The sequence below is a fragment of the Camellia sinensis genome, chromosome 7 (assembly GCF_055761805.1).
Source record: "Camellia sinensis isolate YWXY chromosome 7, ASM5576180v1, whole genome shotgun sequence".
Taxonomy (NCBI): Eukaryota; Viridiplantae; Streptophyta; class Magnoliopsida; order Ericales; family Theaceae; genus Camellia; species Camellia sinensis.
Genome location: NC_138967.1, coordinates 28,778,164 through 28,805,079, shown reverse-complemented (window position 1 = coordinate 28,805,079; position 26,916 = coordinate 28,778,164). Strand labels below are relative to the sequence as shown.

The 26,916-nt window shown below is 42.8% G+C and overlaps 1 protein-coding gene across 1 annotated transcript; it reads right to left on the bottom strand.

The window, feature by feature from the left end:
• Positions 1-268: 268 nt before the first annotated feature.
• Positions 269-3,961, bottom strand: LOC114260779 (F-box protein PP2-B3-like). The gene is made up of 5 exons (XM_082880563.1): positions 3,725-3,961; positions 3,413-3,531; positions 3,232-3,262; positions 1,049-1,117; positions 269-355 (listed from the first exon to the last, which is right to left on the bottom strand). The coding sequence occupies exons 1-5, from the start codon at positions 3,959-3,961 to the stop codon at positions 269-271; spliced, it is 543 nt and encodes a 180-aa protein (XP_082736689.1).
• Between the last annotated feature and the right edge of the window lie 22,955 nt (positions 3,962-26,916).

Genomic DNA, 26,916 nt, shown 5'->3' with positions numbered 1-26,916 from the left:
CACTCCTCAACGGGGAGGTAGGTAGTCTACTTTTAAAACGGAACTTTTTATACTTGGAAAAAAGTTAAATTTGTGACTATTGGGTAGTTTTATTTCTAATCGTTTTTATTTAGAGATAAGTATTAGAAAAAGCAAATACTAATATATTATATTATATTTATCATGCATGTATTGATCAGTGATATTAAAAAATGTTTAAAACAAAAAATAATTTATAGCAGTTCTCTAATAAATTTGATACATCAATGATTAGTATAAATACAAACTATTAATTGGTGTTGATAGTCACCGCCATATATAGTTGACTATTAATTTGTATTCTTTCTTTTGTAATGATGCCATTTGACATCACCACCTGAAGATCATATTCCATCAAAATAAATACAAACACTAAAATTTTCATACAACAGAATGTATGGTGTTCTTAGTACTATATTATCTTGAATAAGGCCCACAATCCATGATGATGATTTGTAATGTATTTTTGGGAGAGTTTCTAATGTGTAGCATTAGAAATTTAGAAATTTCACAATAATTAAAAATCAAGAAGTTTCTCAATTTCTATACAGAAAGTGTGCACTTTTGCAGTTTCTTAAACATTGTAATTTTTTAAGTTTCTCAATTTGAGAAATTGTGAAATTCAACATTTTTTCGAACAAAAATTGTGAAAATTTCTAATTTCACAATATAGACCGCCAGTTTGCTCCAAAAACAAGCATCCAGACAGATCAAGATGAACAAGAACAAAGACAGCCATCAAACCCACAATCCTAAGATCAAACCAAAGCAGCAAGTAAAGCTTTAACTCCTTTGCCGACTGCTCTTCTTAAACTTTGATTTATTATTCCACTCTATCTCAAACAATTTCCCTATGAAAAACCTCTTCTTATATGTACTTAAGGCTAATTACTTCTATTTGTGTGGATCCTTATATCTACACTTGAAATTTAACTTGAGAAAATATATTGCATATTAATGTTCTGTTTGATCTATTGTTTATTATGGAAAGAGAATAAATTTATAATTAGATCAAACACTAAAAACTTACAACAGAAACATTACCTATAAACTCTTTAACATACTTCCAATTGCAAGGTGGTGATTTCCCTCTCAATACCTAAAGCAATATAAAAATCCAACTAACTACCATTACCAATTGTACATAGGAAATATATTTTTGTCAATATGCAGCAGGGTCAGCATCCTCGGGAGTGTTTAAACTGATAAAATAAAAATAAAGTGAAAATGTTTCCATACTGGACATAGAAATAACTCACTTCATGAGTAATCCCAAAGATAAACACTGCTACTTTTATGAAAAAACTAGAAAAAGAAAAAAAATAACTCGCTACGACTGTGTTATTCTACTTTCCTGAGTAATCCCAAAGAAATAACTCGCTTCATGAGTAATCCCAAAGAAATAACTGGAAAAAAATAAATAAATAAAGTGAAATTTTATGACTATGTTATTCTACTTTCATGAGTAATCAATTTCTATGACTATGTTATTCTACTTCCATGCAAACACAGAGAGAACACTGCTATAATCAGCAGCTGTGGCTGTGATTCATTGTTATAGCTATAATGCGTTACAGAGAAATATATCGCACTAAATTAGTTCATCATTGAGTTGCAAGCGGACGACAGCAGTATGAATCACCAGCCATAAGTCTAATATACTTTTAAGTTATTTCCAATTTCAAAGGGTTAGAATATTGGAAATGCATGATGAAAGGGGAATCCTAACCTAACAACACAAAAGGTAAGGTAAAACTTACCAGGAGATGGAGCAAAGGGCTTAAACCAGGTGAACCCTATGCGTGGAGAGTGAAGAGTTTATTGCAGATGCTTCATTGGCAGAGAAACTGATTCCTGTATGCGGAGTAACATCCATTGAAATATTAAATCATGATAAACCGATAATATAAAAGTTGATCAACTCTATCTATTGTCCAAAACAGTGGTATTTTTATGCACATGTTTTCACATTCTCAATTGATCCCAAGGATTGAAAAAAAAAAAGAAAGAAAGAAAAAAAAGAACAGAACAACCTCCACACCCAGATACAAGTTGAAGTCAAGAAGCAAAAACCAATGAAAAAATAGCCAAGAAGAATCATCAAACGAACCAAATGAACTTATTGTGAAACACCAAAAACCAGACACAAATGCTAGGTAGTCAAGCAAGAGGTAGCAACATTTTAGGATACCTCAGGCTCCAAGAAACCTCATTTATCAAACAAATGTCCTAAAATTTATCATCCACCAAATTCCACCAACCGATAAATGTTCCTACTCATATTCCATGCACCAAACTCAATAAGAAAACAAATATAAAACAAAAAGGAGATAGCATTCTCACTACCCTTCTTTTCTTTTTCTTTTTTTTTTTAGTGTGGACAGAACATATAAAGTTCAGAAACTAGGTACAAACTTTTAGCTGCAGCAAATAAAAGAGAAATTCTAATTTATGTTACAATGTCATCTAACCACATGATTTTTTGCATTTTTCCATAGCAACATTCAATTATTTAAAACGTATGTACAATAAGATTAAAAGAAAGACAGAAGAAATACATAAAGGGGGTCCCTCATCATTTATATTGGTAATCTATTTAAATCATTAGTTTAGTTTTGCCAAGAGAATTTGCTTACCAATATGCAGAACTCCATTGTCATAAACCTTTCCAAACAATTAATGCCTCCAAGCAGTCCAAATTTTTGAACCCAAAATAAAATAAACAGAAAATAAAAAGAAAATTATTTTAAACAAAACAAAGTTAACAAGGCTATAGAGCTTATACAAGTGGCACAAATGAGGTGGGTCAACTAGAAAATCATAGTCAACTTATTAGAGGGAAGAGTAAAACAGAGAGCAACTATCTAGTAATGCATAACAAGTCAATATGAATGAAGTACGTGTCCCCTCACAAAATTAACAAAACGTAAGAACCACACACATTTAGGCAGGCGGAATCCTCTCAAATTTGCTAAGCATCATTTCAATATTCCATTGTTAGGCAAAATGATTATTCCATTTTTAGGCTATGTTTCAACAAGTCATGGATATGTTTCAACAATATTCCATTGTTAGGCAAAATCATTTCAATATTCCATTGTTAGGCTATGTTTCAACAAATCTGCTGCAACAAGCCAACATAAAAACTAACAATCCAACAAATCCCACATCTAGGAAACAATAAACAAGGCTATGTATCAAACTACAACTAACAACATATCCATGACTTCCTCTGCAGGCTTGCCTAAAACAAATATTAAGCACACCATAAAAAGTAAAAAAACAACAAACAACACTAACTACCAAGGCACTAACCTTTCCATCAAAGACAAGTGATGAGAGATACACAATTGATTAGAAATTAAAATGGAAATAGAATACCAATACTACCAACCTTGATCCATACATGAACTTCCAGATCCAATACATTGGCTGATAAACCCATGTAATGGAAAGTTCTCTTGCAGAGAGTATGTATGATTTTAACCCAGTTGATTTTTCCAATGCAAAGCTCTATATGGTAGCAAGCACATATATGAAACACAAACCTTTACTACCCATTGTGGACCAAAAAACTGTTCTTAAAAATTAAGTTGAACAATACATATCAAGTTAACACACATGAATGCATGTGAATGATGTAAGCCTCATACTTGTAAGCCTTATCTCTAAAGTGATGAGAAGTCTAAAAGGAAATGAAGCCTACTTTATTTCCACCATCTGTGAGAATGGGATCACAAAGACAAACAAATATCTCTTTCTTTGAAGAGAATTTCAAAGGAGTTACTGATCTTGAAACAATGTCTTCATAATCAGAGGGTTGTTCCCAAACAATGTCAGAATTTGCTGCAGAACGAAACGAAGATGATGCTGACAAAGACCTGCATGCATCTAAGGGTAAGGTGTTGGAGAGAATTGTGGATACACAGTCATCCAGCAACATGGTTGAGTACAACCCTGAAATTGTTTTGGTTTTTTGTCTGTTTTTGTTTTAAAAAATGTAGGAAATAAATAGGCAGTGCGAAATAGAGTTTGAAAACAAAAATCAAATGATATCAGAAGACTCATTCTTGTACTTATTTTGTGTTCCAAACAATTTAGGAGAAATTACACTTAAGTGAATAAAGTCAAAATAAATTTCAAATTAATGGCATATCTTATCAACTTTAATAATTGAAATTATAAATTTTTTGATGACTTTACAATTTTTTTTTTTTTGGTCATACAATTAATTCACAACAACATTTTAATGTAGGTCTAAAGTTTGACTTACCTAGAATGAACAGCTTCTTTCATCAATAAATGCTAATAATTTACTAGCCAACAAGCTTTATGTTCATATGACCATTCAAAACATGTGAAGATTTGTTTTAGCTGGTTGGCTCTCAAAAAACTGCAACAGAACTTGTTACAAAGTTCAGGCCTATTCCTCTTTCAGTACTACTACAAAAATGGATCACAAAACACTTAGAATGGTGCGAATCTTATCGTGTGTGTTTACACAATAAGCCTCGCTCCCTGTGACATTTTTGCAATTTAATTTTGTGTAGATATGTTTTTGTGAGTATTAATATTCACAAAATTATTTTAAAATCACTATTTGGTAATACAATTAGGCAAACAAATGGTTAAAAGTGCCTCTCAGTTATTGTTTAAAACTGAGATTTGTGTGAAAATGTAAATGCAGAAAAAATTTAAAAACATACTTATCCCTAGAAAAGTGCCTCTCAACTAGAAAATTTCATTATCTGTATTTTGTATTTTATTACAACCCATATAAATTAGTTATAAACAAATGTAAATAAAAACAAACAGAACATTAAGATCTGGATTATATGCCTCCATACACCATAATCTATCAAAGATTTATGTACCCACAACAATTTAAACAAACTGCAAATAACAGATTGATCACTCAAGAAATGGATCCATCTTTCAGTTGGGTTTGCATAAAACATAAATATATAAGAATTTCAGGCCAGAAAACACAACAAAACAATGATCAATATATTTTCTATGTAAGAAAAACATGATAAATCCCAAAACTAGACTAGCCACAGAGCCAATATCTGTAAAAAACAAAAAAAAAAAAGTCACTAGAAACCAGAACCTCAGTCCTCAGATCATCCAAACAAGAAAATCTCCCAACAAACACACACACACACACACACACACACACACACATATACACATTATATTTATGGAAGAACATGAAACCAAAAGAATTGAATAACCAAGAAGTCAGCAAGATCGGATCAAGACAATGCATATTGGGCTCAACAATAGCCAATAGTGTCAATTTTTAGAATCACATATATACTGGGCTCAGCAATAGCCTACAGTCAGCAAGATCAGATCAAGAAAATGCATGTTAGATTTTGATAAGCAAATAAACTAAACCTTATATATTAATATGCAAAATTGATGATTGATAGGGTTTTGAAAAATTAGGGAAATTAAAGAGAAGAAATCATTCATGAACATAAACATTGAGAGCGAGCGAGAGACATAGAGAGAGAGAGAGAGAGAGAGGGTTTATACCTCAAATTGATTTTAGGGAGAGTTGAAGATGTTGCGGAAAATGGAGAGGGCGAGGGCCCTGGTGGGTAAGACATTGTACAGCAAGAAGAGTATGAGAAAGACGAGGGGCGCGGTGAAGAGAAGGTAAGAGATAGAGACAGATAGAGAGACAGAGCTATACAAAACCCTTACCTAGATGACGGTGGCGAGGCAAAGACGGATGGTGGCGAGGTGAAGACGGACGAAGATGCTGACGGTGAAGAGGAAAGACAGCAGGCGGCGATGCTGATAGTGAAGGAGAGGTGAGTGGCGTGATTCAGAGGGCCAAATGTGATTAGGTGGGATTTTGGTGAAATATACTTTGAATTTGTTTCAAAAGGTTTTCCCTACAACAGAAACATTGGTCGGCCAAAATTACACTGCAGAAGCAAAACGACGTTGTTTTTACATCTGCGACCAAATCCCATTAGTCGCTAAAAGATTTTGGTCTCTTACCTAATTTTTCACTTTCTGCCATAAATTTTTGGCGACTAATATTTCAAACTAGTAGCAGAAAATCACTTTTGTGTGACTAAATCACTTTAGTCGGTAAAAGTAAGAACTTTTAGCTACCAATTTTTTTATTAGTCGGCAAAAGTGGTTGGCAAAAATGTAATTTCTTGCTCTCTAGAGAGAGCAAGAGATTGAACTTGTTTGGGTGTATGTACATATTGATAGAAAATATGAAAAAAATAAAATAAATCATAACTAATAAATTGGGCGGTAATGTGAGAGTATTCCCACCAAAAAATAAATCTATGTCTTTTGAAATTGTTTAACTTTATTGCCGACTAACTGTTTTTTGGTCACTAAAAATAAGTATTTGCCGACCACATTTTTGGTCGGCAAGATCAAAAGTAAAAAAATTTCATTAATAATTGGCGACGAAAAGACTAGATTAGTCGCAAAAAAGGTACCTTCGCCGACAAACCTTTTTAGTCGCCAAATCTCAATCAACGGCGACTAAAATATTAGTTACTAAAAGTATTAATTTGGCGACTAATTTTTTTTGGTTGCTGAAAATAAGTTTTTGGCGACCAAATTTTTGATCGCCAAAGAAAAAAATAATTTTTTATTTTCCATTCGGCGACTAAATTGTTTTAGTAGCCAAAACTCAATATATGGCAACTAAAGTATTTTTTGGTCGGGGAAAATAAGTTTTTGGCGACTAAAATTTTGGTCGCTAATTCCACAACCAACTTGTTTTTGATCTTCTGCGACCAACTTATTTTTTAGTCGCCAAAATGTGACATTACGTGACCAAATATATAGTTGGTCGCCAAAAGCATATCACTTTCTGCGACCAACTCATTTTTTGGTCGCCAAAATATGACCTTCTGCGGCCAACTCATATTGGTCGCCAAAAATAACGATCATTCGCGACTAATAAATATTTGGTCGCCAAAAGGTAACTTTTAGCTATCAACTTTTATATTGGTCGCGGAAAGTGGTCGCTAAAATGTAGATTCTTGTAGTGTATATAGTCAATTCTGGTATGCTCATATTATATTCATGGTAAAACTGTACAATATATTTTATTTCCCATGGTTTTTAATTGATGTCTATTCCTTTATTTGGATTATTATTAATAAAAAAAAAATCTTTGTCGGTCAAAAAAAAAAAAATTTAGTTCACACTACAAAAAATTAAGGTTTTAGAGATCAAAATTTAGGGACAAAATTATTTTTTAGGGATCAAATATTTTTGTTGCGAAAAGTGCCGTTATTATAATTTTTCGCAACAAAAATTAGACATTAGTGATGAATTATTTTCCTTTTAGGACCAAATTTTTTGTCTCAAAAAATAAATTATTTTGAAACCAAATTATTTTGTCCCTAAAAGTCTATTTATTAGTGACATTTTCAAAATTTTGTCGCTAAAAGTCTTGTTTTGGACTTTTCGGGATGAATTTTTAGCGACTTTCTTCATGACGATAGAAATTGATCTTTGCATGTCTTTTGCAATAGAATTTTAACTGTTAGAGATCAAAACATTTGATTTCTAAAACTCTTAGTTGTTATAGTGTCAGTTGGATACTCATTGCGGGGACATATTTTGTGAATGACAGCATGCGGCCAAGGTGATGTCGGAGTGTCAGACGAGATGCCACGTGGCCTGGTCATACGCTGAGATGATCTTGGCTAGGCCGAGGTCATTTGCAGAGATACTGGAATTCGAGATGAGCGGATAAGGGACAAGAGTCCTAAAACAAGGGAGAATCTCAGTTTGGATAAAGATAAAGCTCCTAGGAAGTTTATCCCTGTCTAGTTGAGAGTCCCGGATGAGCATTGAGCCTGAGTCCACTGAAGCGAGGCTTCTACAAGGATCAGGTCGGTGTTGGTTATAAAAGTAGGGCACCACCGTGGGTCTCAGGTATGTGTGATATACTGTGAGCAATAAGTTCTTTTTAGTGAGTTTGAGCACTATTTGTTATCTGTGAGAGATATAGGTCACTGACTTGATCATCGGAGTACCCCCGGGTGGACGAACTACCGTCAGATTCTCATCTTATTGTGCAGGTTGTTAGGCCTAATCTATTCTATCGGTGCTCTCCAGCAGAGTTCCCTGTTTGGTTGTGTGGTCAAAAATCAACACCTACAATTTGGTGTCGTTTGTGGGAACGTAGGAAAAATAGATGGCCAATAACGGGTAGGGAGAAAAGGTTGGTGACGACATCCCTAGTGGGAGTGGTAAACATGCCGATCCTAACGTCGAGGAAAAAAACCATAATGAAGGAGGACGGGATCAGAATCCTAGGGATAAGGACGTCGGCAAAGAGAGAGACGCCCTGAAGAAAGCAGACTGAGATGAGTATTACAATGAAAGCGACCTCTAGGTATGGAAGGATAGGTGCCTGAAAAGGGACGTTGAGATAAAGGGAATGTCCAACAAGTTTGCAGATCTACAATCCGTTGTCAACTTCATGATGCAGAACAATGTCATGCAACTACCGTTTCCATTGTAGGACACGTCGATGCTAGGTGCCAAGACTGATGCCCAGAAAAGGAGGCAGAAAACAATCCCAGCAGTCCTGCAACTTGGCAAGGAAAAGGAGCCCTCACATCAGCCTTTACGGGATGTCGATCGAGGATAGTCGATTAGAGGTGACTCGCCGAGGACGCCTCAAACTAGGGGACACAAGAGTTCAACGGGGAACGGGGAGTCTCCCAGCGAACCCTCCGACGGGCAAGTTAGAAAAAGAGATGGAAAGTAGAGATATATTAGAGATAGAAAGCTTAACATTCTTCTTGTCTTCGATGCTTGCTTATATCCTCTGGTAATCATTTCGTTGTCACTTCCGACCTGTCATCTTGGCCGAAAGTCTATGCTCTAGCTTGCCTTGTTCATGGTGAGGTCGTTCTGTCTCGATGGGGAGGGATTATCGCAATAAATGCTGTAAAGAACTTCATTAATGGCTGATGTCCAGTGCAATAACTTTGCAAGATCATTATCTACTTATGTGGCTTGTCCTTTTCTTGCCACGTGTTTAGATGTCATTAGTTCTTAATGCCATGTTAAGCTCCAGCAACGTTGGGTTTTAGTATTTGAATTATGTATTGGGCCCTAAGTGGTGGGCTATACCCTTTGTGGGCTTACCCTTGTCAGTAATCCCCCATTCTCAAGTGCAGCTTTAGTCCAACGAAGGGAATAAAGAAGAAAACAATAGTGGTGAGAGATCGACGGGGCGAAGACCGACTGGAAGATGGGCGAAGACCGACCGTGAGGAGTGCCGACCGCGAAGGGTGATCGAGGGGAGGGACCGACCGTGAGGATGGCTGACTGCGAATGGTGAGTGGCGGCGCGTGGGGCTCGAGAGGCGGCGGGGCACGTGGTGAGGTGATGTGGAATAGACAGGGAAGGAAAAAGGGGCAGCGGATCGTGGTCGTACACGTGGCAGAATCCCGTGATGGAGATGGTTAGGCGTTGAGCAAGAGATGAAACGATAGGTCAATATAGGGTGTTTGAAAAGGCGGTTTTGAAAATTTTTTGAAAATTTTCAAACTGGCAAAGTTTGACCTTGACCCTTGGAATACTGGCAAGCCTTGGGCGTTTGGTTCTATCCGCTTTACCTTTCTTTTTGCAAAAAACCAAATCGTTCCAGAAGTAACCTCTTTTGTGTCGAATGATACACCATTGCAACATTTTGTGAACTATCTTGTACCAGCGTCTGAAGCTATACGCAGGCATACTAGAGAGATGGCTCGAGAGGATGCGCCCACCGTAAGACTAGATGCGTTGGGGGACGACGATGCGGTGGACCTGGCGGAGCAATATCGTACGAAGCGAAGGGAGGGGGATGTAGTGCGTCAGGCAGTGTGGGCTCGCCTTAGGACAATGATTGCAGCCGCGAGACCTATTAGTCAAGTGAAGCCGGACCACTGGCACGCCAAACTGGACAGATTCATACTCACGGCAGAGGAGTTGGAGAGAATAAGGAAGAAGTACCAAATTCCCTCGGAAATAGGGCTGGGGCGGCCCACATCTAGGGAGACAGCGTCGGATGTGCGGCCGGACGAATTCAGTCTCTACGAAGAAGCGTGGGAGGAGGTTTGAGGCTACCTCTCCCTCAAGTAGTGGTGGACGTGCTGAATAAGCTAGAAGTGGCGCCAGGGCAGTTGATGCCGAACGCTTGGAAAATACTAATGGCCTGTGCGAGTTCCTGTCAACAAGCACCCGGAGGAGTGGCCATGACTGTGGAGGAGTATTTCTTCTGCTACAAGGCCTCCGGTCAACAGGAGACGTGGGTGACGCTGCAGGCAGTAGCAGGGCGAGGTGTAATGGCGGGGCTGCCGTCGTCGTTGAAGGGATGGAAGTCGAGATGGTTTTTTGTGTCGGTGAACGGTGGAAGGAGAGTTCGGACAACGTGGAAGGTCCCCACCAAATTAGTCGAGCCCAAGTTGGACGGGGCGGCCGAAGATCGAGTGAAGAAGGTGAGGGAATGGAGGGAAGAGAAGGGAGTGAGGTGGGACGAGCTGGTCCTTCCTTCAACGTTGTTTGCCTTGAACTTGGGATCGCAACCGTTGGGGGAGGATCTAGCAAGGGAGGAGCTGGAGGTGTAAAGGAAGGCGGAGAAGAGGAGATTGTTCGCCAGAGCGGACAAATATAAAGAGGCAAAGTTGGGGCTGCTCTGAAACCGACCGTGAGAGAACGAGTCTGACCGTGCCAGAAGCCGCTGGAGGAGATGGATCAGAGCGCTTTTGAGCCATGACCACCTCCAGTGGATCCTCTGAAGGAGAAGAGCAAAACGGAGATGGAGGCTGTGCTGAAGAAGAAGAAAAGAGTAAGGGAGAGGGAGGAGGGGTCAGCCTTGAAGAGGATGAAGGAGGTAATGGCAGAGGAGACCCCCGAAGTGGGATTGGAGGGAGCAGCGAAGGAGATGGAGAGTGGGGCGACTGGCCATGAAAAACAAATGGAAGGCGGGGCGACTGGCTCGGAGGAGGGGGCAAAGCAACAGCCCAAGGGGGTCCTGCGCCCCAAGGAGAAGAAGAGAGGGCCAGGTTGAAGACCGTCATTTACCACGCTCCAACAGTGTCCGGGCGACTGGAAGGAGAAGGAGGTGAAGCCAAGACTGCTGCAGATCGCCTCTTGGGAGTAGTGGAGGACGCGATCGTGCGTTCAATGGTAAGTTTCACTGAGGCCGAGCTGCTAAGGGGGCTGTGCTCTACCCAGATGAAGGTGACTGCCTTAACGGGAGCCCTACTGAACAAAGCGACGCTCGCGAAAGGCGAAGTTCAGCCACTGAAGGCAAAGCTGGAGGAGGTGAAGGCCCAGCTTGAAAGTTTAAGGAGGGAGACCGGGGGCTGGAGGAAGGCCGCGCGGAGCACGTGTGCAAGGGGGATGGAGTATGCCCAAAATACCAAGAAGATGGAGGTGTTGGCGATGGTGCAGGGCTATTCAGCCGACCGTGCCAATGCTGAGTTGCTCGCGACCAAGTTAGAGCTGGAGACGGAACGCCGCAAGGCGCAAGGTGGTATCGCTCAAGTTCCAACTAGCTGGCGAGCAGAAGAAGCTGGAAGAGGCCCAGAAAGCCTGCACCGTCGCCAACGAAAGGTGGGATAAAGCCATGGTCTGCAATGAAGACCTACGTGCTCAGTCAATCAAAGAAAAAGAAGAAACAGATCAGAAGATCGCTCAGCTAGAGAGGGCGCTGGCGGACGAGCGGGCCAAGTTAGTGGCAGAAAAGGCAGGGTTGGAAAGGGCCTTGGAGGAGGAAAGGGGCAAGCTAGCATCTAAGAGGGCGGCGTACCCCGACCCATGTGTGGCGGCGGTAGAGCAGTTCAAGGGGTCCGCCGACTTCCAGATGGCCATTGATGCCGCTATCGCCAGCAGCCTGGCGAGAGAGGGAGATAAGGGGGGTTGGCCCGTCGGGGGTGACCGCTGGAAGGACGAGTGAAGTGGAAGTGATCCAGAGCTTCTAGCGGTCGGACTTCTATAAGCATAAGATGACTGAGTCCTGGGACAGCGGCTGGAAGACTTTAAAGCGTAAAGCAGAAGAGTTGTTCCCAGACTTGGACATCAACACTGTGAGGATAGATGAAGACTATGTGGCCCAGACCCCCCTAGACGAAGGTGTTGACGAAGAAGACCTTACTTCGAGCAAGGATGAATGATTGATGCAAATAAGATGTGTAAATAAAATTTTTGTTGTTTTTGTTTGTTTTTTGTGTGTGTGTGTGTGTGTGTGTGTTTTTTTTTTTTTGTTAGGCATGTAATTTCTGTAGTGAATTGATGTATAAGTTTGTAAATAAAATTATGAATTGTGTTTTTCATACTATTGTCTTTATTTCTTGTAGATCTGAAAAGAATGAGAATGGTCATTCAAATAAGGCTTGTGTATAAGTCGTAGTAAAAGTTGAGAAGTAGGGAGCCAATCTAACTTGTGAGAAAACTATGACGCAAAGAATGTTAACAATAAAAACGTTGAAATGTAAAGGCCTTAACATGTGAGAGTGTTGAGAAAATGTGAGAGTGTAAAGGTCTTAAAATGTGAGAGTCTTGAAATGTTAAATCATGTGGTCAGAGTGTTGAGAAATGAAGGATTGGGTTGGGAAATGAAAGTTAAAAAAAAAAAATGTAAAGAATGTTAAGAGACGTAAAAGCATGGACCTGGAATTTGACTAAGTATGGCAACTATGCCACAATCATGAAGTTGCAAGAATGGCCTTGGCCGAGCTCTTCATTTGTGTTCAGTTTGGCCTGAGCCATAATTAACTCAGTCTGGCTTAGGCTTTAAGCAACTCAGTCTGGCTGAGCCCTTCGTGCTCAGTCTGGCTGAGGTTTTAAGTAACTTAGTCTGGCTGAGCCTTTCGTGCTCAGTCTGGCTGAGGCTTTAAGTAACTCACTCTGGCTGAGCCCTTCGTGCTCAGTCTGGCCGAGGCTTTAAATTACTCAGTCGAGCTGAGACTGCAAGCAGGGTGTTATTGAAATTCCACGTAAATAACTGAGATATAAAATTGTTGTCATTTAAAGCGTAGCCCATAGATCACAAATTTACACCATGTGAGAAAATAACAAAAACATCCAAGTGTAGATTGTCAAAAATAAAATACAGCAATAGATCAATACAAAAATAGGGCTTTTATTGAAAATAACACTTCAAGTGCTCGGCGTTCCATGGATGGGGGAGGTCTCAGCCTTCCATGTCCTGAAGTCGGTAAGTACCCAGACGAGGTCTGGCCTTAACAACGTAAGGTCCCTTCCACTTGGTTGCCAGCTTGCCCTCAGCCAGATTTTTGGTGGAAAGAGTTGCTTCGCGCAAAACAAGGTCCCCCATGGAGAACTCCCTCGGTCGGACTTTGCGGTTGTAGTGTGTTCTCATTTTCTATTGGTATGAGGCCCGCCTGACAGCAGTAGTCTCTTGGAGCTCTTCAATCAGGTCTAGGTCTGCCCGACGCAGTTCTTCAGTTAGTTTCGGATTCGGGTGCAGAACCCTTGGGTTGGGCAGACCGATTTCCACTGGGATAACTGCCTTAGCGCCGTATGCTAAGCAGAAATAGGTCTCCCCAGTGGGCGTTCGGGCTGTAGTGCGGTAGGCCCAGAGTACGTTTGGTAATTCCTCAGCCCAGAGTCCCTTTGCAACTTCCAATTTAGTTTTGATGATCTTCAGAAGAGAACGGTTGGTAACCTCAACTTGGCCATTGGCATGGGGATGACCTGGGAAAGAGAAGCAAGGTTGGATTTGAAGCTCTGCACAAAATTTCCTGAACTTGGCATTGTCGAATTGTTTGCCGTTGTCGGAGACGATGGCTTGAGGGATGCCAAATCGGCACACGATCGATTGCCAGATGAATCTGGTTGTGTTTCGCTCAGTGATTGAGGCGAGGGGTTCTGCCTCCACCTATTTAGTGAAGTAATCAATGGCGACGATTGCGAATTTAGTTTGGCCTCGGCCAGTGGGCAATGGACCGACTAAGTCGATCCCCCATTTGGCGAATGGGTAAGGACTACAGAGTGTGATCAGTTCTGTAGGAAGAACATGAGGGATGTTGGCAAAGCGTTGGCACTTATCACATTTAAGCACGAATTTAGTGGCATCTTGATTGAGAGTAGGCCAGAAGTAACCAGTGCGAAGTATTTTGTGGGCTAGTGACCTGCCACCCGAATGATTACCATATATACCCTCATGGACTTCTCTCATCACGTAGATCACTTGAGCAAGATTGAGGCATCGCAGGTATGGGCGTGAAAAGACACGTTTGTACAAGAGACCGCAGATGAGAATGTAGTTGGACGACTGGGCCCTGACTTTGGCGGCCTGCTATTTTTCGTCTGGCAGTTCTCCCTTTGTCAAAAATAGAAAGATATCGACAGTCCATGGAATAGGTTCGTTTTGGAGGAAGTGGACCTACTGTTGGTTTGGGGAAATGGCAGGGTGGGCCAGATACTCGAGGCGGACACCATGGCTAAGGTCTGATTGGTCTGTAGAAGCTAATTGAGCCATCTCATCTGCTTTGGAGTTTTCCGTCCGAGGGATGTGTTTGATGTGGAAAGTGTTGAAGAGGCGAGCAAGGGGGAGTGCAATATCTTTGTAAGCCCACATTGTGTCTTCCTTGGTATCGAATTTCCCCGTAATTTGTCTGATAATGAGCTGGGAATCGCTGAACACTTGGATATGGCTGACACCAATGTCTCTAGCGAGGCGGAGACCTGCGATCAATGCCTCATATTTAGCCTTTTTATTGCTTGCGTCGAACAAGAAGCGGAGAGCACATTTGAAATAACCACCCTCGGGGGCGGTGAGGATGAGACCAGCCCCACTGCCTTCTTTGCGGGATGATCCATCAACGTTAAGGGTCCAAGAGTGGGCGTCTTCTACCTCAGTGTGGGGTTGTGGGGGCGGGGGGGGGGGGGCCGTGGTTGGAGTGGGATTAGTGAATTCCAGGATAAAATCGGCAACAACCTGCCCTTTGATCGCCGTTCGAAGTCGGTAGGAGATGTCAAATTGGCTGAGCTCGACCGACCATTGCATAAGTCTGCCAGACAGCTCTGGTTGTTGCATTATCTTCTTCAAGGGTTGGTTAGTGATGACCACTATGGAATGGGCTTAGAAGTAAGGACGGAGTCATCTTGAGGCGGTGACCAAGGCCAAGGACATTTTTTCTAGCAATGGGTAGTTCTGTTTTGCGCCTCTGAGAGCCCGACTAATGTAATAAACCGGGCGCTGTACTGAACTGTCCTCCCTGATGAGGGCCGCACTGACTGCGGTGCTGGAGACGACTAAATAGAGGAAAATGGGCTCACCTGAGAGCGCCTGGGAGAGTAAGGGGGGGTTGGCCACGCACTGTTTCAATTGTTGGAAAGTCTCTTTGGATTCAGTCGTCCACTCGAAAGTTTGCCAAAGAACTTTGAAGAAGGGGAGGCACTTGTCCGTTGCGTGGGAAATGAAGCGGTTGAGGGTGGCGACTCTGCCAGTAAGCCTCTGAACCTCTTTAACCGTTTTGGGTGACTGCATTTCTATCAAGGCCTTGATCTTTTCAAGGTTAGCTTCGATGCCCCGCTGACTGACCATAAAACCCAAGAATTTCCTAGATCTTACACCGAAGGTGCATTTCTCCGGATTGAGCTTCATTTGATACTTTCGTAGAGTGCCGAAGGTCTCTCGTAGGTCGGCCAGATGATCAGTGGAGAGTTTGCTCTTGACTAGCATGTCATCGACGTATACTTCCATGTTCCGGCCTATCTGATGATGAAAGACGACGTTGACCAACCGTTGGTAAGTGACCCCGGCATTTTTCAACCCAAATGGCATGACACAGTAATGGTAGGTTCCCTGGTCGGTAATGAAGGAGGTGTGTTCCCGGTCAGACGGGTGCATCAAAATTTGGTTGTACACAGAGAAAGCATCCATGAAGCTAAGCATTTGATGACCGGTCGTGGCGTCAACAAGCAGATCTATGCGAAGAATGTGATAACTGTCATTGGGGTAAGCTCGGTTAAGGTCGGAGTAGTCGACACAGAGTCGCCATTTACCGTTGTTTTTACAGACTAGGACCACATTTGACAGCCATCTGGGGTAGTCCACATTTTTGATAAACTGTGCCTCAAGGAGCTTATCTACTTCAGAAGTGATAAGAGCATTGCACTCCGGGTGAAAGATGCGTTGCTTTTGGCGGAAGGGTCAGAAATGGGGCTTAATGCTAAGACGATGGGTGATGAAGGAGGGATCAATACCCGACATGTCAGAGTGGGTCCAAGCAAATACGTCGTTGTGCTCAATCAAGAAGGCAGTAAGGTCGGCCTTGGCCTGGAAGGATAGTTGGCTGCTGATCTTGGTAGTTTTTGTCGGGTTAGTGGGATCGATGAGGACCTCGACAAGCTCTTCCACTGGTTCCCCTCTGACCAGCTCATCCTCGTCTCTGACATGGAGCTCTTCAATGATCATAGCCTCCTTTAGCTTGACCTCTTTAAGTGAAATGACGTAACATTCTCTGGCCACGGTCTGCTCTCCCCTCACCGTGCCGACCCCAAGGTCGGTAGGGAATTTGACAGTAAGATGGAAAATGGATGCGATAGCTTGGAAAGCATTTAGGGCAGTACGGCCGAGGATAATGTTGTAAGCAGAGGGACAGTTGACGACGAGGAAGGTGAGCAACTTTGTGGTCTACTGCGAATATTCTTCGATTGTGATGGGAAGATCGATGGAGCCGATGGAGGTCACCCGATCTCCAGTAAAACCGACCAATGGGGTTTGGAGAGGGGACAAACTTTCTTCCCCGACCTTAAGTTGGAGAAAGGCATTTAGGAAGATGCTGTCTGAAGAACTGTTGTTGTCGACGAGAACCCGTTTGACTTTGTAATTGGAGAGGAGGGCAGAGATGACGAGTGGGTCGTCATGGGGGTAACGGATGCCTGTGCAGTTAGCCTCTGTAAAGGTGATGGGCTCCATCCACTGCTTGGGCAGTTTGGAAGGGCGGTCCAATGTGGCAACTTCTTTGTCTGAGCCCTGCCTTATTTTTCTGAGTTCTGCCCGTTGAACCGAGTGGGATGGTCCTCCACAAGCAAGCCCGCCAGCAATAACTCTGATATCTCCAACAGGGGGGGCGGGGTTACCTTGTGCCTGGGGTTGCGGAGGCCGATCATGACCTTGGTTAGGTTGTGCGAGTTGTCGAGGAGGTGTGCACCGACGGTTGTTTCTATTGGGTTCAATCCTTTGCCTCTGCTGAGGGCGGGCTTCTGTGAACTAACTGAGACATCCCTGACATATCAAGCCCTCGACCTAGTCTTTGAGGTTAACACACTGCTCCATATTATGGTCGTGGTCCTAATGAAAGCAGCAGTATTTGGACTGGTCTCGCCGATTGGAAGGAGACCATGACGGTTGGGGCCATTTTAAGAGATAATCTCGTTGAATCTGGTTCAAGACTTGTTCCATGGGTGAGTTGAGGGGGGTGTACCGTTCGAACTGGCCGGGCGGTCGGGTTGACGCCGATCGGTCGGCTTGGGGTGGTTGGTCGGTATACTGAGGTGTTAGGCGAGTGTACTGGGTATTTCTGGTTTCTGAGTCCTTTATCTTCTCTTTGGGGTCGGGTTTTCAGCTGTAGGTTCTTGTTAGGTGGCTAGGGAATCTTCGGCGTTCATGTATTTTTGGGCTTTGGAAAGTAGGGTGGCCATGGAGGTCGAGGGGTTTTTGGAGAGGGAAAAGAGGAAATCAGATGATCGTAGACCGACTATGAAAGCCGTGAGAATGACCTTGTCATTATTTTCTTCCACCTACAAGGCCTCGGTGTTGAAGCGGGTGACGAAGCTGCGTAGCGACTCTCCCTCCGTCTGACGGATGTTAAGGAGTTAAGTCGCCGGACGCCGTTGGCACTGGGCACCAATGAAGTGGCTGAGGAAGGAGTCACTCAGGTGCTGAAAGGTAGAGACAGAGTCCGTTGGTAGCTGACTAAACCACAGTCAGGCTGACCCCTTAAGTGTTACGGGGAAAGCCTGACACATGATTTCATCAGGGAATGCATGGGGGATCATGAGGGTCCTGTAGGTCTCCAAGTGATCGACTGAGTCCGTTGTACCGTTGAAAGAGTCAATAGAGGGCATTTTAAACTTAGGAGCTAGAGGTTTGTCTTTGATAGAGGCAACGAATGGTGAGTTGGCTGTGGTAGATAGTTTATGTTGTATGTTCTGCATGACTCCTTGGAGCTGAAGCTTCATGGCTCGGAGTTCTGCATCCCAGAGTGGAATGTTGTCACCACCGGAATGCAGCGGGGGCTGGACACTACTGGCCTCTCCGTCAGGTGTGGGTGCCTGGACCGAAAAAGCTGGGACCCGGGGTGGCGGGTTTATATCTGGGGGAGGGGGTCGTAAGCCTTCCAAGTTGGGTGGATGGGGCTGCTGGATAGTATGGCTCGGGGCTCGTGTAGACGTTCCCGAACGCCCCGGGAGGATGGGTCCCGTTCTGTTCATATTTGTAGACGTCCTCGAGCGTCCTGGGGGGAAATCCCCCCCCTCGTTTTGTTCATTTGGACTCACTACAGTTCAGACTCAAATGTCATGGTCCTGTATCTAATCTCGCAGAGTGCAATGCAAGATCGATGAATCATCAAAGAGTCCAAATCCGGCAAATCATTTTTGAAAACAGATTTTTTTGAAAGAAGTGCCAAACATGGACTGTTTTGCCAGATACAGAGTCGCCACCTAAATATTTTATTTTGGGAAATTTAGGAAACCTTGACTCGTTGCCTAAGGCCACGTGTCCGTCATCACCAAAGTTGCCTCGGCTCGGGAACTTGGGTACGATTAGGGAAGGTCACTTCATGAGCACCCCCGATCGCCCGATCAAAGATCGGCCTCTACTAACTATGATATCGAGTTTTGAAATTATGCGTTCTTATTCCGGTTATTAGCCCAGATTTACTACGTGATATGCACAGCATACAAGTATAGATTGGGTCGCTTGAATTGGAACAAAACATTTCATGTTTGTTTATTTGAAAATGGTTTGATGGTGCTACCCGCAAGTAAGCTAAGACGTGGATTTGCCACCCTCGGGTGGGCTTAGAAAAACATGATTTCGCCACTATCTAGTGGCCTTTAAAACTCACAATTAATGAATTGTTCCAATTCAAATAACCCAACCTTCACCCACAAGCATTCATGCAGTTATATCATATAAGCACATAGCCTTATGGTAAGCATGCTATCATGGCAGTCACTCACACGCATGTAAGGATGCTAAAGCATAAACACTTACCGAGTACTCCAAGCCAAAACAAAAGCTATGTTAGAAATCCATGCATGATCCTAACTATACAGAAATGCCTAATGCAACACATGCAAAATGCAACTAAGATAGGCTCGGCTATTCTAAAGATGGCATGTGAAATGCTACAACTAACAAGTATTCAACTCGGAATTGAAATACCAATGCAGTTAGTATGGTGCGCCGAGCTCGGTGCATGCAAGACAGATGAATGAATGCAAACATGCTATCATACTGTATGCTAATTGAAACATGCCCCAATCTAACCATCATAAGCTGGTAAATAAAAGGGAGAAAGACGTGGGGTTGGAAGACATACATCACACGCACGCACACTTATTACAATTGTGCCCTCGCTCGGAGGGTCCGAATAAATAATACAGTCCGAAATGAATAACGAATTACAGCTAATTATTACACAATCACTAACTAATTAACAAATTAGCTAAGTAAGCTATAAACTGGCATGCAAATGGACTGCCCCGGCTCTGTTTTGGATGATAATGGATGCATGCATGCTCGATGCGCTTTGTCGGTAAATTCCATCGCGATGTCTTGTCTCGCCATTGTTTGCAGTTGATTTCAAAAACTTACACAAAGCTCCAGGAGGCTGAAACTCCACCTTGGGAAAGTCACCGACCAGGCATTGGCTTGGAAACCCCCTGCCGACCACCCCTCATGGTGAAAACCAAAAAAAGGTGGTCGGCCTACCAGAAAACCTGGTCGGCCGACCACTTTTTGCCCCCTGGATCCTGTTTTTCTGCAACGACAAGCAAGAGAGAGGCATGGCAAGGTGTTTTCAACATGTGTGTGTGCGACCACTCTCCCCGTCCTTGCATAAGCTCTAGGGAGTGTGGCCCTCGGTTCTCGAGCCACTAATCACGCATCTCAATGCATGATGGCTGAGAGACCGAATTACACGTTTTAATATGACATGAATGCAAGTATGAACATATGAAGCCAACAATTCTATAATAGATAATCAAGAACGTCGGGGACCGGGAATCGATGCACGTTTCGTCACTCGGAGTATGAAACGTCCCTCGTTTCCCATGCTTGGGCTAACTCCTATCCCAAACATGATGCAAATGAGATGGCATACACAATGCAACTAACATACAACCTAGCATACGAAATGCTATGAAATGGCATACACAATGCTCTAATCATGCAACTCAGCATACACAATGCTATGGACCGAAATGGCATACACAATGCACGATGGACTTACACCAACATGAGTGGACCTCAGCCACACTCACATCAGTGGCCATTAGATGAAAATGAGACAACCGAAATGCGTGCACACATGCACAAATACCAAGGACCGAACCTAAGGCATCAAATGCGACTCTACCAAAGCATGGCAAGGGATGAAAGATGGCATGGAATAGCATAAATTACAACTCTGAAACAGCATGAAATATGGTCCCGAAACATGCAAATATGGCACACAATGCAAGCTAGGGGGGTATCGAAACTAGTGAAGTGCGTTACTCTAGAGGTACCCAAAGCAATGCACCAATGGCAAAACCAATCCCAAACAGACCCTAGGCAGGCCTGAAACAGTGGGAACTTGGCCTAAGATGGTGGCTCGGAATGCAACAGAATGGAGCTCATTCAATGGTCGGTAAATGAGGCATACAAGCCCGACTCTCAAACGCATTTAAAGAGTTGAAAACATGGCAACATGGCATTTGTAAAAGCTCTGAAATTTGATGAAAACTAACCCCAAGGCATGAAAATACCTCAGTATATGCGTGGAATGGATCTCAAAACTCAAAGCTAAGCATGGACCTTGAACTACAAGCATGCAAAACTAACATCATTCAACCACAAGACCCAAAAACAGAGCTAGGGCAGTCCAAAATAAGCACATTATCAGTTTAAGACATGGCCAAAAAGTGCTAAAATCAAGGGCCCACAAAGCATGCAAAGAAAGCTAGTAAACCATGAGTTGTTCTACAACTATATGAAGCATATGGAAGCTCATCAAACCAGCCAAAAACAGATGTATGCCATGCCAAAATATGCCCAAATAACCACTGAAACTCAGTCAATGCATGCAAAAATGATGAGCTCCTTTGGAAGGCCATGCAAGGGGTTACTCTATACCTATATGATGGACACATAAAAGGTCAAAACCACCTCTGTAAATGAGTTATGACAACCTTAAAACTCAACAAATAGGCCCTGGAATTGTTCTAGGAAGCATGCAATGAAAGGTCCCTTTGAAAGGCCTTGAATAGGATTACTCTACACATGCATCATAGACATAAAACATGGCAAAATGGGCTCTTGACAGAGCTTAGGTAGACCTTAAAACTCACAAAATGAGGCCTGAAACATGACTTCAATGCATGCAAAAAAGAGTCCCTTTGGAAGGCCAACAATGCTAGTAAAGAGAACAAGGAGTGAGAGGGTCACCCCTCTCTGATTTTGAGGCTCAAAGACACATTTAAGCCACTAAAAATCCACTAGACTTCAGTGGCTACGAGGCCAAACCAAGGCCAATGCAAATGCTCTAATGCATAGCTCAAAACATGAGGAAATGAAGCATGCAAGGGAGAAGATGACCCCAAACAGAAAAGAGTCCTTAAACAAACATGTTTAGAAGATCAAAACGACTTTTTCTAGTTGATTTAGAAGTCCAAAAATGCTCACAAGTGAGGCTAAGATATCATGCAAAATAAGCCCTATAAGAGGGATGAAGCATACAAGGATGTAGGAGACCTCAAACAGGAAAATACCCTTAAACAAAGATCAAGCGGGGCTCAAAATAAGACACTTTTCAGTTTACACCAAGGCTCAAAAATGCTTGCAAGTATCGCTAATAGATGAAGCAAGATAATGATGAAAAAGAGGGAAATAGAGTGTTACCCTTGTAGAGAAGACCTCCAGCAGTTTTTTGGTCCCAAAAAACAGTCCCTTAGGACCTCTCAAGACCTTCCAAGAGGCTTAGGTTGATATTGGAGGTGTTAGGCTAAGAGGTGTAGTGTAAATATGCAAGAAAAATGAACTTTTGAGCACAAAAGAGAGAGATAGAGAGGGATGTATGTATATCTCTTAACCAAAAATGTTGAACCCTTGGAATGGAAGAAGAGGCCTCCATTTATAGAAGAGAGGGGCTAAAGCTTCACAAAGAAGCTTTAAAACTAGGTTAAACATCCTCCATACACATGTATCGAGGATGCAACAAATGGCAAACAGCTGGCACAGCTGGAATACACTCACTGAGACAAAGCTGGCAACCAGTTCAAAAGGTCCAAGGTGGTCGGCCGACCACTTGGCTTAGTTGGCCGACCAGGGGTCAAAAGGTTCAAGCCCCAAAGCTAGTCGTCCATGAAACCTTGAAGTTAGCTTTCCAATGCCGTAAACCTTGCATTAAAATTCCTCCTGTGCAAAAAGTTATGCCAGTTTTGGTGAAGCAGATTCGGTCCAAACAGATTTCAACCAGCCATATCTCCCCCACCCGGACTTGTCCATAGGAGATTCTTTAGTGAAAAATTAAGCCTCGGAAGTAAGCTTTCCAACGGTGGTGGCCTCATATCTTAATTCCTCCTATGCAAAGAGTTATGCCCATTTCGGTGAAGCCGCGCCGATGTTTTCTCTCCTTCTTGGATTCATGCTGAACCACTTTTAACCATAAAATCTGGTCGGCCATCTGATTTTCTGGTCTTCCATGTAGCTACATTGAAGCCCCAGAAGTTAGCTTTCCAATGGCGCCAACCTCGCATCAAAATTCCTCCTGTGCAAAGAGTTATACCTGTTTCGGTGAAGCCGCGCAGATTCGGTCCAACCGGATTCATGCCAAACTTCTCACAAACTAGTTTTCTTCTCTCTTGTCCTCTTTTCTTCAACTCTAAACCCCCAAACAAGGTTTTTTGAAAGATTTTTCAAAGATTTCATCTCTCTTTCATTCATTTCCACTTTGTCCTTGCTCGGTTTATCGAAAAGCGCAACATTTGACAAAATGCGAGCCTCGGAACATCGTAAAAACTTTATTTCAAAAATATTTTGAAAGAAAGGATTTTAAGGTCTAAAATCTATCCAAAATAGCTTTGGTCCAAAATGAGGTGTGAGGTTGGGACTTGACTCTCCCTTTGCCGCAGAAATTGAACCTTTGCATACCATAGCCTGCACCACTAAGTAGGCCATCAATAGTGCCCAAGTCTCTACGGGCGGTCAAAAATGGGGTGTCTACAGTTGGCCCTCTTTGACAGAACTCAGAAGTCAAGAAGTGACGGGAGTGAATATCAAAGCCCAGAGGCGACCCATTTTTGACAAGGCCGAAGACTTGGACAAACAAACAAAGTACAGACAAATAAATGGTTGCGCCCGCAGGCTTCCTACGTATCCCTTTGCAAAGAATCAAACCAGCGTAGTTCAGGGGCAGGATGCAAAATGATATGTAGAAAGATTTTGATAATTGGACTTATACGCTACGCGAAGCCATTTTGAAAATTGGACTTATACGCTACGCGAAGCTGGTTTGATAATTGGACTTATACGCTAAGCGAAGCCGGTCTGAAAATTGGACTTATACGCTAAGCGAAGCCGGTCTGAAAATTGGACTTATACGCTAAGCGATGCCGGTTTGAAAATTGGACTTATACGCTAAGCGAAGCCGGTTTGAAAATTCAGGGTTTACGTAATGCAATGGAATGAAACTGTGCAAATGATATGCAATGTATCGAAATAATCAAACCACAAGTAGTGCAAAACCACACAAATATCATAAAGGGATGGAGATGCAAAATCAAACTCCGTCTACCATAGAAAAGGTGCCGACACCCTCAAACCACAATCCCATCAGTGGAATAGGCGTACACATGCAGAATTATGTGTGCGTAGACGGAACACAAATACAAGTAATTGGGTGGCATGATATAAGTGAGGCATGATCTGCTCAGGAAAGATCGTGATCCTAAATACTAGATGCAACATACTACACTACAATGCAATGGATACAACAGATAAGGCGCGCGGCCAAACCGAATTTTGCCTAGGAAAGGCATAGACACAAACAAACCATGTCTAACACGGAAATGGTGCCGTCACCTTCAAACCATAATCCCATTAGTGGAATATGTGCGTACACAAAATCTCATAACCATGCTTTGACATGGAAAGTATGGGCACATACCAGACCAAGCTCAACATGGGAAGGATGTAGGCGATACAACGGATATGCAGTAGATGCATGTGATAGATACTATATGCAATGCAATGTAGTAGTTAAAATGCAATGTAATAGCTTGGAGGGAAGGTACCTTACAGGGGCAATTGGCAATGACTTACCTTGGCAATGTCCTACGTCATGCTGATATGGGAATCTTCCGCTTCTTCTTGGTTGAACCACAGGTACGACTTTTCTCCCTGACTATGGTCATAGCTTTCCCTATTCTCCAACAGGGTGACAGACTAGGTTGCTTCAGTATCCAGAATTGAGGCGCATACATATGCTATCTCAATCTATGGGGCTGCCATATAGATTTCAAGCCGAGGATATACCCCTGGGTATTTAAACCAGACTTTAGTCTCGGAAATCCCGAACCTTTGCGTTCTAGGCATGAGCCATTCAAACTCTAGTTTCCACCATCTCAGTTAGTCTCCTAGGAACTCACTACAAACACAGGCAGGTGGCTATACCAAACCATCGGAAGTCGTTCGGGCACGACAAACACCAAAGGAATTGCACTTTTAGAGGATTTAAGGTCTCCTAGACCAGGCGATAAAACAGATATGATGCAATAGATAATAGATGCGATGTAACAGATAGTACAGTAGATGCAAAGGGTGACATACTCCAACCACGCTGGACTCGTGAGTGGAGACAGAACAAAGAACATTAATCAGAAGCACGTTCCACGCAACCTAAGATAAATTCCAAACACGCTGAAAATCGTGTGAGGAAAGGCGACACTCTAACTATGCTGAAATCATGAGAAGAAGTGCGAAAACAACCGCTCGAACTCGCGCTTCACGCGTCCTGAGATAAATTCCAAACACGTTGGAATCGCATAAGAAACGGGACACTCAAACCACGCTGAAATCGTGAGAGGAGGTCCAACAATCCGCCCAGCGCGTCTACAACGCAACCTAGGATAAATTCCAAACACGCTGAAATCGCGTAAGGAACGGGACACTCAAACCATGCTGAAATCGTGAGAGGAGGCCTGAAAACAACCGCCCAGGTGCGTACACAACGCAACCTGAGATAAATTCCAAACACACTGAAATCGCGTAAGGAACGGGACACTCAAACCACGCTGAAATCGTGATAAGAGGTCTGAAAACAACCGCCCAGGTGCGTGCACAACGCAACCTGAGATAAATTCCAAACACGCTGGAATCGTGTGAGGAAACGGGCACTCAAACCACGCTGAAATCGTGGGAGGAGGCCTGAAAACAATCGCCCAGGTGCGTACACAATACAACCTGAGATAAATTCCAAACACGCTGAAAATCGTGTGAGGAAAGGAACACTCTAACCACGCTGAAATTGTGAGAAGTGGTAAACAAATTCCAAACACGCTAAAATCGTGTGAGGAAGGAACAAACTCTAACCATGTTGAAATCGTGAGAAGAGGTTAGGTAACTCAGGAGCACGTTCTACGCATCCTAAGTTAAGTCCCGGGGGACCACGATCCTAAACGTTGCCCAGCGTAAAAAGATAAACAATAAGAGATAATACAAGATGAAAATGAATGCAATAAGTGCGATGATACAGTACATGTTACAAGTGATGTAGAGCATGACGTTTAGGGAATGCAATAAACAAACAAAGTGGCACTTTAGAAAGCACCTCATGGAGTGAGTGGCGTTAAACCGCTTTACTCTGACGGGGAATGGTATTCAAGGAGAGTACTTCTGATCGCCATTTTGGCTTGAAACAGTGAAACAATCAACACAGTATTCTGTTCACTTTGAACACACAGCTCGTATCAGCACACTGCTCATTCTGAACACGCAGCTCATAACACAGTATTCAGTTTACTCGGCACACAGCTCAGTCTGAACAGATAGTCTGATCTAAAAAGAAGGGATACAAAAACAGAATCTGTAGAAGTTGAAACAAACTCGGATGCTCCAAATTTTCCCTCTTTTCTTTTGTTTTGTAGTCTGGAACCCATATAGCTTCAGATAGGTCCTGGTTTTACTGTTCTCACATGACCTGGGTAGAACCCTGTGATTTTTTTTTTTTGAAAGAACAAAATCTTGTTTTGCACAAATGTGGAGAACGACACGGCACTCCTAAGCACAAAATGATTCATTTTGAAATTGAGAAATGAATTCTTAACCGGGTATTGAGCCTACAACTGACCACAGCCAAAATGACTCAACAACGGAAAACAAAGGAAGAACAACCTAAACACAACTCAACAAAGGAAAAACAAGGTAAAACAACCTAAACACATTTATTGACACTCAAACGACTCAAAACAAGAATCGAGACAAACAAAACACACAGACACAACACTCAGCTGTGTTACAAAGGCAAGATACCTCTTCGTGCACGAGGAGCCAGTTTTTTCGGGTATTATTTCCCACCATTTCTTATTTGTGATTCTCACATCACTCGGCCCTCAGGCTCGGCTTTTCTCACAAAACCCTTTTCCTTACTTTTTCTCTCAACG

Coding starts and splice junctions, on each gene's coding strand:
- LOC114260779 (XM_082880563.1), bottom strand. CDS start 3,961: ATGTTGCTGGATGACTGTGTATCCACAATTCTCTCCAACACCTTACCC. Junction 3,263..3,412: donor AAGTTCATGTATGGATCAAG/GTTGGTAGTATT, acceptor TATTTGTTTTAG/GCAAGCCTGCAGAGGAAGTC. Junction 356..1,048: donor TTATAGGTAATGTTTCTGTT/GTAAGTTTTTAG, acceptor TATGATCTTCAG/GTGGTGATGTCAAATGGCAT.